Source organism: Neomonachus schauinslandi, chromosome 16 (genome assembly GCF_002201575.2).
Source record: "Neomonachus schauinslandi chromosome 16, ASM220157v2, whole genome shotgun sequence".
In the NCBI taxonomy this organism is placed as follows: Eukaryota; Metazoa; Chordata; class Mammalia; order Carnivora; family Phocidae; genus Neomonachus; species Neomonachus schauinslandi.
Genome location: NC_058418.1, coordinates 13,136,814 through 13,146,978, shown reverse-complemented (window position 1 = coordinate 13,146,978; position 10,165 = coordinate 13,136,814). Strand labels below are relative to the sequence as shown.

Here is a 10,165-nt window from a genome sequence, read left to right as displayed (position 1 = left end):
ATCCATCCAACCATTTTGATCTCTCCATCCATCCCTCCTTAATCAGATTCTTCTGGGTCCTGGTACTACAGAATTTCTGAGATTGTTCCACACTAACACCAGAGTCAATTGGGTTTGGGATTCTGCAAAGTCTTTTCCACATCTGATTTCTCACTCCCCAACACATTAATGTCCCAATTCTTGTGCCCGCCTACACACATCAGATCTTTCTACCCTCTCACTCTAGTTTGGGACCTCTCCAGTGCCTCAGCGTGCCCCCACCCCCAAGAAAGAAATTCAGGTCAGAGACAAAGGCTTTTATGTTAGAATCATTCTGCCCCCCCCCCCCCCCCCCCGCAGCAGTGGCATGCTGGGCGGGCAGCATAATTTAAGCAGTTTCTTTGGTAATACTAGCTTCATTCAATGCTAAACCTCTTGTACTTAGCATATTGTCTTATTTAATTTTTCCTGGAATTCCCTGAGGCGCCACGTCATAGCTGAGTTCAAATCCTGACTTTTCTAGTTGGCGTATGACCTCCTGCGTCTGGGTTTTCTCAACTGTGCCAGCTGAAAAACTACAACAGTACCTGCCCTGTAAGATCGTTGTAAAAATTCAGCGAGCACAGCCTCATTTCCCAAATGTATCTGAGCCTCTGACTCACCAGGACACTGTTCAACTAACAGATCCCCCAGGATCCAGGATCTAATTCCAACCTATGGAATCAGAACTTCCAGGGCAGGAGCCTGGGAATCTGAAGTTTTAACAATCGGCTAAGTGGACATTTATTGAGTACTAACTGGACAGCAGTTAGTCACTTTATGTGAACTCATTCACTTTGAATCCTCTCAAATGTCCCTAAAAGGCACGTGAGGATGGTTTCTGATCCTCACTTTAGAGATGAGCAAACAGGACAGAGTAAGGGAATTGCCCAGTCACAGCTAGCAAGGGGCAGAGTTGGAACTCAGATCCACACAGCCTAGCTGGGGTCCATACTGTTAAGTGTTTATCCTGTGCCAGGCACAGTTCAAGAACCACTTCCCTCTGGAATAAGGCTTATAACCTAGTGCCTCAAGGGCCCTGGGTGATTCTTAGCTGAGTGAGGTAGCCAAACAAGGCCTGGCTCAATAAATGTTAGCTGCTGGCTTCTATTTAGTTATTTATTGGATGGTTACTGTGCTATACAGCAGGGCCGGGGCTGAGCTGGACTCCTCAGCCTGGGCCCGCTCCACTGCAGCCTCCTGGAGGTCAGGACTGAGCTTGGCCCTCCCCTCCTCCACCCCCAGCTACACATTCCCAGCTGAAGGAAAGTTCTCAGCCTGGCCTGGGCTCCCAGTGGCGCCGGAATTCCCGGTATTTGAGGAGGCGGCTGGGAGGGAGAAAGGGGCTGTCTACTCCAAAGCCTCAAGTGGAGAAGGAGAGGGGAGCCCCCTCCGCCTTTCCAGATGCAAGATGCATCCCAGCTGTGCCTCTGGCAGGGAGCCAGGAGCCTCAGAAGGGGGTCTCCAAACCCTGGAGAACCATGGACACCAGGCTTGCTTCAGGCCCCTCCTGAACCCTGCCCCTGGACCCCATTACTCCCACCTGCCAGACTCCTAGCTCTCCTTCACAGCCCCAGCTGACACCTCCTCAGGAATACCTTCCTTGCTGGTCCACTAGTCTGCCCACTGTTAAATTTGCCCCGCCTTCCTTAGAGTCACAGTTCGACTGGGCTCAAAGTGGGAGGGTGGTGCCCTGCTGCCTTCTTTGGGACATTTACGTTAATGCCAGCCAGACCCTTAACTCATTAACTACATCTCCAATGCAGAACTAAGTGAGCTGCAGTTTGTGGCCACTAGGCTAGTTTCCTTACCTAATATCTAGACACCTGCCTGCCACCAACCTCACAGGGACAGTGCTTAGCTGGGCACCTAATTGGTGCCAATCAACCCCACTGTCCATCTGTAAGAAGCACTATCCACGTATACTCCCTGTGTATCCATGTGGTCCTGCAGAATGTTCCTCACAATGGAAATGTTCTCTCATCGGTGCAGCCCAGTATGGCAGCCACATGGGGCTGATGTATTGAGTGGGGCAGATACAAAAAGGGCAACTGGATGATAGACTTCAAATCCCTTCTTTTATATATATATATATAACTTGTAAAGCTTTCCCTCCTCCATCAATGTCGAACTGCCTCCCAACGTTCTTGCCAGTACCCCCGGCAGCAGGGGGAGCAGTGTGGGCCCCCACCCGGGGACGGATGGCTGACGTATCCAGGTAGCTACAAGGCTAATGTGGGCGGAGATGCCCTTTCCACTCAATGAAGCTCATTGGCTTCCTGCAAAAACGCGAAGGGTTGGGGGGGTAAGGGAGAAGACCAAAGGTAACTGAATCCACAAGCAACACTTTACTTCCCTAATACACATACATCAGTGCTGTCCCACAGAGCTTTCTTCAACAACGGAAATGTCCCATGTTGCCCGGAGTAGCAACTGAGAGCCCACTACGTGCTGGCTCTTACTATGATGAACAAGTCCTCAGACACACGTTCTGAGCCCTGTAAGGACAGTCATCACAATGAGTGCAACCGGGACCTTTTCCCAGGAGGGAGTACTGACATCCTGAAAGATGAACCAGTCGGGGAAATCCCACCCCACCCCACCCCCACATCCCAAGCCTGTCTCCCTACAGGTTGGCACTAGGAAAAATTCCTTTCCAATCCAGGCGCGGCCCTTAGCGGTTGACTTCAGAATGCACCCAGGAGGTTCCTCCTGCCTTCGTGTTCAAGTTTACTGATCGTACTCGTTTCTACCGCTCCTCCTTGAAACGCCATCACGACAGCAGCAAAGGGACTGAAAAAAAGACAAGCTCACAAGGACACCTCACACAAGCAATGGCCCACTTGGCCTCCCCCGTGCCCACATGTACTGGACTCTACTGGAGGTGCGGGGAGACTGGGAGCAAGCCTGCTCCCACCTGCGTCTCCCACCCATCCACACTGACCCTGGAGTGGTGTCTTCTGCAAAGGCTTGCGATCCAGACTAGCATTGGGCTGGGGTATTTTTTGCATTTGTTTTAGTCCAAGACCCACCACAAACGACCAAAGCACAATCTCTGAAACCGTAAGTCCCGTGACAATTGTTTATTATAAAGATGAACCCTCATCCTCACGATAGGCTTATCGGTAGGATTTCTGGTAGCGAGCACGGGCACCAGGACCGCCAAACTTTTTGGATTCGCAGCGCCGGGGATCAGCTACCAGTAGGGTCCGGTCGTATTGGATGAGGATGTCTTTGATCTCCTTCTTGGAAGCCTCATCCACGTCTGGGAATGAAAAGAGAGTGAAGACTGAGATAGCCATGGAAGCGCCCTCCTAGTCTCTCAGGCTAAAGACGGGGGGCTGGTCCTCCACTTGCCACCCACCCATCGGGAAGGAGCCATTCTCACTCACATTTCTGGTAATAGGCCACCAGGGCTTTGGAGATGGACTGGCGGATTGCTGTGAGGGAAATACATGCACGAGAGAGTGTTGGCAGCTTTGTGAAGGCCCAAGAATAGGGCCTTGCTCTCAAGAGTCACCTCCCCACCCCCACGTGCCCAGTTCCTGGGACTCACCATAAATCTGGGCCACGTGACCACCACCCTTCACTCGGACTCGGATGTCCACCCCGGCAAATCGCTCCTTGCCCAGAAGAAGAACAGGTTCCAGTAGCTGGAGGAACAAGGGACATGACAGGATTTTAGGTCACAACCCGGGCAGCTGAGTGAGCCTGGATGCTTTTGTTTTACCTACTTTAGGTCTCAGCTCACAGATCCCCACATTCACCTCCACCTCCCCCAAGCCTGTCCTGATCCTCCCACCCAGGCAGAAGCCTTCTCTGGGCTCCCCCATCCCAGCCCGGACTATGTTGCAGCAGGGTCTGGTACTGAGTCCAGTCTGCCTTCTCCACTGGACTAGGAGCTCCATGAAGGCAGGGCCTGGGGATACCTGGATCACTGCTGTGTCCCCAGCACTCAACATAAACTACACAAACAAAACCTTTGTATAAATGACAATTAGAGTAAACCACAGTGCTTGATGTCTGCAATGCAAAGGAATCCCAGACACTGTCATATTAAATTCTAACTAAACCTGCAACACAAATGTTGTTTTTCAGAGTTAGAAGTGACAGACTTTTATTATACCTTGCACACCAGAAACTAACATTGCATTTCGAGTACGCTAAAGTTAAAAAAAAAAAAAAAAAGTAATAAAGTAAGAGCAACGCACTTTAAAGAACAAATGCGTTCTCATACACACTAAGAAGCTTACACCGACAAACTAATCTATCCTCAAAACAGTCCCTCGAGGTAGAAAATTATCCTTTTATAAATGAACCCAAGGAAGGAAAATGGAGTTACTTGCCTCAAATAACAACACAGGTAAAAGAGGCAAAAAACAAACCCTGCTCTTTCCATTCTGAGCTCAAGAAACTGTGGCCAAAACTGGCAGGGGAGGAACCCCTTTCACAGCAAAGCACGACAAACCGTAATTCTGTTCCTGTTCTTCCAATATTTAATTATTAAGCACCTACAATGTCCAAACTCTACTTTTAGACACAGTGTGTTTAAGAAACCAACTGATTTCTGTCCTCAGAGAGTGTATACTTTAAGATGCAAGAAAGACTTTAGACTGTAAACACGACACACGTCCCCCATTAACTTACAAGAAACCAAGCCGCACAAGCTCCCCTTATCCTTCAGTCCCCAAATAAGTGGGTTTCCAAATGTCCCCGTTTTGAAAGCACCCTTTTAATCTGCACGTTTTCACTGTCCGCTCTTACCACAATATCTGAAGCCCCAAAAATCCAGCTCCATCTCCAAATACCCCTTTTTCTGTCCCCAACTCAGCTTCTAAACATCCCATTGTTGATCCCAGATCCCTCAGCTTCTAAGACCAATGAATTCCAGGAACCCATTTATTTAACTCTCTCTCTCTCGAACCCTCCACTCAACCCAAACGCCCACCCTCAATGCCAGCACCTTATATTGCAGCGTGCGAGGCTCGATCATCTCCAGTGGCCGCCCATTCACCTTGATGAGGCCGTTGCCCCGTTTGCAGTGCGCCACGGCTGTGGCCGTTTTCTGCGGAAAGCGATAAGAAACAGCGGAGCCACGTGAGCTTCGGCCCCCGGATCCCAGGTCGACCCCAGAACCTACCCATAGGCCCCTGAAGACCCCGGCCTCCCTCCGCCCCTCCAGTCGGGCACCCGGCCTACCTTGCGTCCGAAGACCTGCACGGACTGCAGAGGACCCTTGGATGGCATTGCTACGAAGGTAAGAGCTCCTCACCGCGCGGCGCCGCAACCGGAAAAGGAACATGCGGGGCCACCCCGGCCGCTTTTCAGGGTCTGCGCAGGCGCTTTGGGTGCTGTGTCGCGACGGGAGAGCGCTTTACGGCTCATATTGCAGTCAGAGGGCGGGACTTCGGAAGAGCGGCGGGAAGGTGGGTCCCAGAACCGGAGGAGGAGGGACCTGGGGTGGAAGGGGCGGGGCCTGAAGTGCGGAGGGTGCAATCGCGGAAGAAGGGTAAGGGCGGGCTGTTCTTCACATTCTCGGTCCTCGTTGGTCACCGCCGGTTCATTTGCATTTCGGATCTTTAATAATCTTCCTCCACCCAAAGATCAATTCTCACCCTCCTCTGAAGAGGCTCCTTTTACCCCGTACCACTGGTCATCATCCTCCCCTGTAGACTCCATCCTGCCCTCTAGACACCCTTCTCCCGAAATCCTCCTCTGTCAAAATCCGCAGCAGGAAGTCAGGATTTCCAGATTCAGGATTCAGAACCCACCTCCTCCGAGAGTCCTCTCCCAGAATCTTTCCTTTTAGCGCCCCTCGCCCAGAATCCACCTTTCACCAGGATTTCCTTCCTTTTAGAGTTTCGTCCTCCCAGAATCCCCCTCCTCAGAGCCCTCACCCAGACTTCCTCTTTCCCTGAATCCTCCTCCACTCAAGAGCCCCAGAATCTACTTCTGCCCGCAATCCACCTTTCCCAGAACAGCCCCGTTAGAATACCCTTTCACAAAATCTCTCTCGCTTTCAGAGCCCCCTCCTTCAAAATCTAATTTCCTAAGAATTCCTTTCCCTTCAGAGCCTCCTCTTCCCAGCAACTGGTTTCCCCTCGATTCTCCACTCCTTAGAGACCCTCCCCCCATATTGCCCCCCTTCAGGGTCCCTACCCTAGAATCCGTTTCTCCAGGGTCCTTCAAATCATCTCTTCATTTCCTCTGGCAAATCACGCTACTCTCCAGGCTCCTCCCCCACAGAATTCTCCATCCCCAGCATCCCCCCGATCCCATCTGAGGAACCTCAGGATTGAGTTGCCCTCTGCTCCCCCACACTCAGGATACTCCCTTCCCAGGCAAAAGGCTTCTCAGAGTTGCAGAGAGCCCACGGTTGCTTCGTTTCTCTGGCAGCACTGACTCAGAGGTCCAAGGTTCAAAGGGTGGTGGTGACTTACCTTGTGCTTGGAAGGTGGAGGCTGGGTGGAGGTTGGTGGGCGGGTCTGTGGCAGGAGGGAGGATCCTCAAGCCCAGAGTCCTGCTCCAAAAGGGTGAGAGAGGGGAGAGGTGGAGGGAGGGAGCACCCAGAGGCTGACCTGGGGGGACACAGACCGATACACAGCACAAGAGAGACAGGCACACATGAAGGAGAAAGACAAAGAAGGGGCCAATGAAGAAGAGGAGAAAGAAGATAGACACAGGGTCAATTACAGATGGACCCAGAAAACACAAGTGACGGCGATTCGGAGGCAGAGAGGCCAGCCCTCAGAGAAAGAAGACGGACAGGTACAGGGAAGCATGGAGATTCCAAGATATTTGAAATATGGAAATACCTGATACAGAAATAGAAGTAGAAAGGAAAGCAAAGACCCCCAAATATGCACCTGCAAACACAGATAAAGCCTATCAGGGGTGTTTTCCAATGAGAAGACAGGCCACAGGATTCACATACTCTCATGCATTCTGTACTGCCTTACGGACCTGTTGGGGGAGGGGGGTGGGACGGGACTTCCCCAAATCCTCCAATCTCTCTGGGCTGATCCTCCTGCCCTTGCTGAGACTTTTATCTTCCTGTGGGCGGTGGGGGAAAGGTGTCAGGGAACACTCTGACCTGGTCCCTCCCTACTGTAGGGTGACCATCTTCCGCTGGGGCTCTTGGAGAACATTCCCTGAGTATCTGTGGGTTGAGTAGAGCTGGGCAGGAAGGGGTCAGAACACTTCAGTCTTCTAACTTGCTCTGTCTCTCTACTTGTTGCTTCCAGGATGCTGGGCTGGGACCAGAGAAAGCCTGGGGTGTGGGCAGGGTGCCTGTGTGGCCTCTCTGGACCATCCTCCTCCTGGTACGGCCCTTGGGAGGCCTAGGATCACCCCTCTGTCCTCAGGAGCCTTTCTACTTCCTCGTTGCCATAATGAAGATGCTGGTGAGGAGGAGGGAGGGGAAAGACAGCAGACAGGCTGGGAGGGGGTGGGAGGGCATGTTTGAGGAAGGGTCAGGCTCTCCCCTCCAAGATCTGATTCTTCTCCCTGCCCCAAATTATAGGGAAACAAAAATGATGGCACTCTCTACACCCCAGATGATCTCTCGGTGAGTATTTCATTAGCTCCTTACTGGACCTTGGAAGTTTAGGGAGAATCCACTAGGCTCAGTGTTCTCAGCCTTCACAAATACGGTTTGTTCACTGCTGTCTCCAACACCTTTTTTTTTTTTTTTAAAGATTTATTTATTTATTTGAGAGAGAGAGAGAGAGCACATACGAGCAGTGGGGAGAGGGAGAAGGAGAGAGAGAATCCCAAGCAGATTCCCCACTGAGTGGGTAGCCCAATGCAGAGCTCAGTCCCAGGACCCTGAGATCATGACCCGAGCCTAAACCAAGAGTTGGTTATTTACTTATTTACTGTTCACACTGACTCTATGAGGTAGATAGGGCCACCGCATATGGATGTGAAGAATGTATACTGCACAAGGATCCCGCATCAATAAGGGCAGTATTCACACCTGGACACATTTGTCAATTTCTGGTAGATAGCAGTAATGTATCTTGTTCTAACAAACACTTCCAAGTGTTTTAAGAAAGAAGTGTCATTTTCTGGGTATAGGCTAGTGTCAGCCCTGAAGGTAGGAATTCTTCAGAGTTCTCTTTTACAGATGAGGAAACTGAGGGCCAAAGAGGTGAAGGGGCTTATCCTAGGCCATGGTTCAGAAACCCCAGGGTTGGGGATTTGGGTTCAGACCCTTGCCCAGAGACACCAAGTCACTCTGTTCCCACAGGTGTGTCCTGCTGAGACTCTAGGGTGCTTCCGGCTGGAGCTGTCTGTGATCCAGTTTGAAGAGGGCCCATCCTTGGGGATTGCCGTGTTCCGGCTGCAGCGTCTGCTGGATGCACTGGGGTCCCGGCTGTGGGTGACTGGCCAGGGCCCTTGTCCGCCCTGCGAAGGACATCCTCAGAGACCTGTCCCTCTCTTTCTGGCCAAACTCTTGGAGTTATTACAGGGGGCCTGTGCTCGGCACCGGCCCTGAGCATGAGCCTGGGAGGACACAGACTCCCTGGTACTGCTGGAGAGGCTGGGTGGAGAGAAGGAGAGAGGACTTGGTCTCCAGCCTCAGCTAGAGTCCTAAGCCTTCTCCTTCTCCTTTTAGGCCAGAGGACTTCATGTGCAGCCCAAAGAGCCAAGGGGAAGAGGAGAGAAGGAGGAAAATAAGATCCAAAGCCTGAAGTCTCTGACCTCTTGGGGTGGGGGGGTAGATAAATTGGCCCCCATCTGCCCCTATTCTCCCTCTCAGACACTCCCTCCTCTCTCCTCTTCCAGGAAGGGACAAAGCATGGCACATGTGTCTTCTAACTGAATCCCACCCCTAGAGGACAGGGAGGGTCTTGTACCTCAAGTCCCTGATTGCAAATAATTACCACCTGGAGAGATTTAAAGTAATACCGATGGCTAGGCCCCAATCCAGAGATTTTGATAATTGGTCTCTGGTGGATCCTGAACATCATAGTTTTAAAATCAACTTCATTGAGGTGTATTTGACATATAGTAAAAAGCATACATTTTAAGTGTACATTTCAATGAGTTCTGACAAATGTATACACACAGCCACATTTCCATCACCCCAAAGCATCCCTCATGCCCCTTCCCAGTCAATCTTCACCTCCAGTCGTAGATACCCACTAATCTGCTTTCTGTCTGTATAGATCAGTTTTGCTTTTTCTAGAGTTTCACATGAATGGAATTATAGTATGGACATATACATCATATATATTATATATATATATCGTAGTGTCTGGGTTCTTTCACTCAGCATGATGTTTTTGAGATTCATTCATGTGCATAGCAGTAGTTTATTACTATTCCATTGTATAGACGCACCCAATTTGTTTATTCACTGTCCTCGTGATGGATATTGGGTTGTTTCCACTCTGGGTCTACTGCGCATAGTCCTCTTCTTGCGTCTTCTTATGTAGCGCTGGGCTTGAGCATCGAGAACCACTGATACACCAAGGAAGAACTTTCTATGGGGAGGAAATTACTGTTCCTTCTTGTTCCTGGAGTCAATGTCTTCCTACAGCAATGTCAATAGGCATTTTATATGTGGAATCATATTTTGAAGAGCTGCCGTTTAAAGGAACCGAGCTTATAGAGGGAAAACATTTTTATAGTGCGACAGCCCCTCCCCAGTCTGTCTTGGTTTCAGTCTGGGATTGCTGGATCAGGGAGTGTATGCTTATATAGACATGCACCTGTGGTATTAGTCATTCCCTGGTCTTGTGAGCCAGCTGGTTGCCCAACCACACCATGTCACCCTGTAACTAGGTGCATATTAAATTTCTGTAAATTGAATCCAGGTGTCTCAATACTTCTGCAAGAAATTTTAGCAATGTGTTTTAAAAGTTTCTGATTTGTTTTCCCCTTCATCAGATTCATTTTTCTTATCTCTCTCATGCCTGGTCCTCTTTGCCACCGTCAGACAAATAATTACTAATATGTAAGTTCACATTGATTTAACTTAGGTATTTGTAAAGGAAAACAAGGATTTTCAGGGTCACCTAAACTTGGGGAGGGAGCCTTAGGTCTGCCACTGTGCAGTTAGTTTATTTCTCTGAGCTTCAGTTTCCTTGTCGGCAAAATGGGGGTACTTACCTCCTAAGAATGTTTTAGGGGGTCTAGG

General features: G+C 50.3%; 2 protein-coding genes across 3 annotated transcripts; one reads left to right on the top strand and one right to left on the bottom strand.

The window, feature by feature from the left end:
- Positions 1-3,086: 3,086 nt before the first annotated feature.
- On the bottom strand, positions 3,087-5,389 carry RPS16 (ribosomal protein S16). Of its 2 annotated transcripts, none has more exons than XM_021701106.2 (5): positions 5,218-5,389; positions 4,982-5,083; positions 3,575-3,671; positions 3,411-3,458; positions 3,087-3,283 (listed from the first exon to the last, which is right to left on the bottom strand). In XM_021701106.2, exons 1-5 carry the CDS (start codon positions 5,263-5,265, stop codon positions 3,138-3,140), a joined length of 441 nt encoding a protein of 146 aa, XP_021556781.1. In that variant the 5' UTR covers positions 5,266-5,389; the 3' UTR covers positions 3,087-3,137. The 2 variants fall into 2 exon arrangements, with proteins under 2 accessions (XP_021556781.1, XP_044778237.1); XM_044922302.1 differs by having other exon boundaries at positions 5,033-5,083; positions 5,218-5,314.
- Positions 5,390-5,494: 105 nt separating this feature from the next.
- LOC110590329 lies at positions 5,495-9,229 on the top strand. Its single transcript, XM_044922303.1, has 5 exons — positions 5,495-5,527; positions 7,263-7,421; positions 7,541-7,585; positions 8,270-8,401; positions 8,639-9,229. Exons 2-5 carry the CDS (start codon positions 7,410-7,412, stop codon positions 8,843-8,845), a joined length of 396 nt encoding a protein of 131 aa, XP_044778238.1. The 5' UTR covers positions 5,495-5,527; positions 7,263-7,409; the 3' UTR covers positions 8,846-9,229.
- The last annotated feature ends 936 nt before the right edge of the window (positions 9,230-10,165 follow it).

Bases quoted from the DNA above. Each gene is read 5' to 3' on its own strand.
- RPS16 (XM_021701106.2), bottom strand. From the start codon at position 5,265: ATGCCATCCAAGGGTCCTCTGCAGTCCGTGCAGGTCTTCGGACGCAAG. The intron at 3,672-4,981 runs GTGCTGGCATTG...TTGTTCCTCCAG, and splicing joins CTCGCACGCTGCAATATAAG to CTACTGGAACCTGTTCTTCT. The intron at 3,459-3,574 runs GTGAGTCCCAGG...TTTCCCTCACAG, and splicing joins TCACGTGGCCCAGATTTATG to CAATCCGCCAGTCCATCTCC.
- LOC110590329 (XM_044922303.1), top strand. The intron at 7,586-8,269 runs GTGAGTATTTCA...CTGTTCCCACAG, and splicing joins ACACCCCAGATGATCTCTCG to GTGTGTCCTGCTGAGACTCT. The intron at 8,402-8,638 runs GTGACTGGCCAG...TTCTCCTTTTAG, and splicing joins CACTGGGGTCCCGGCTGTGG to GCCAGAGGACTTCATGTGCA.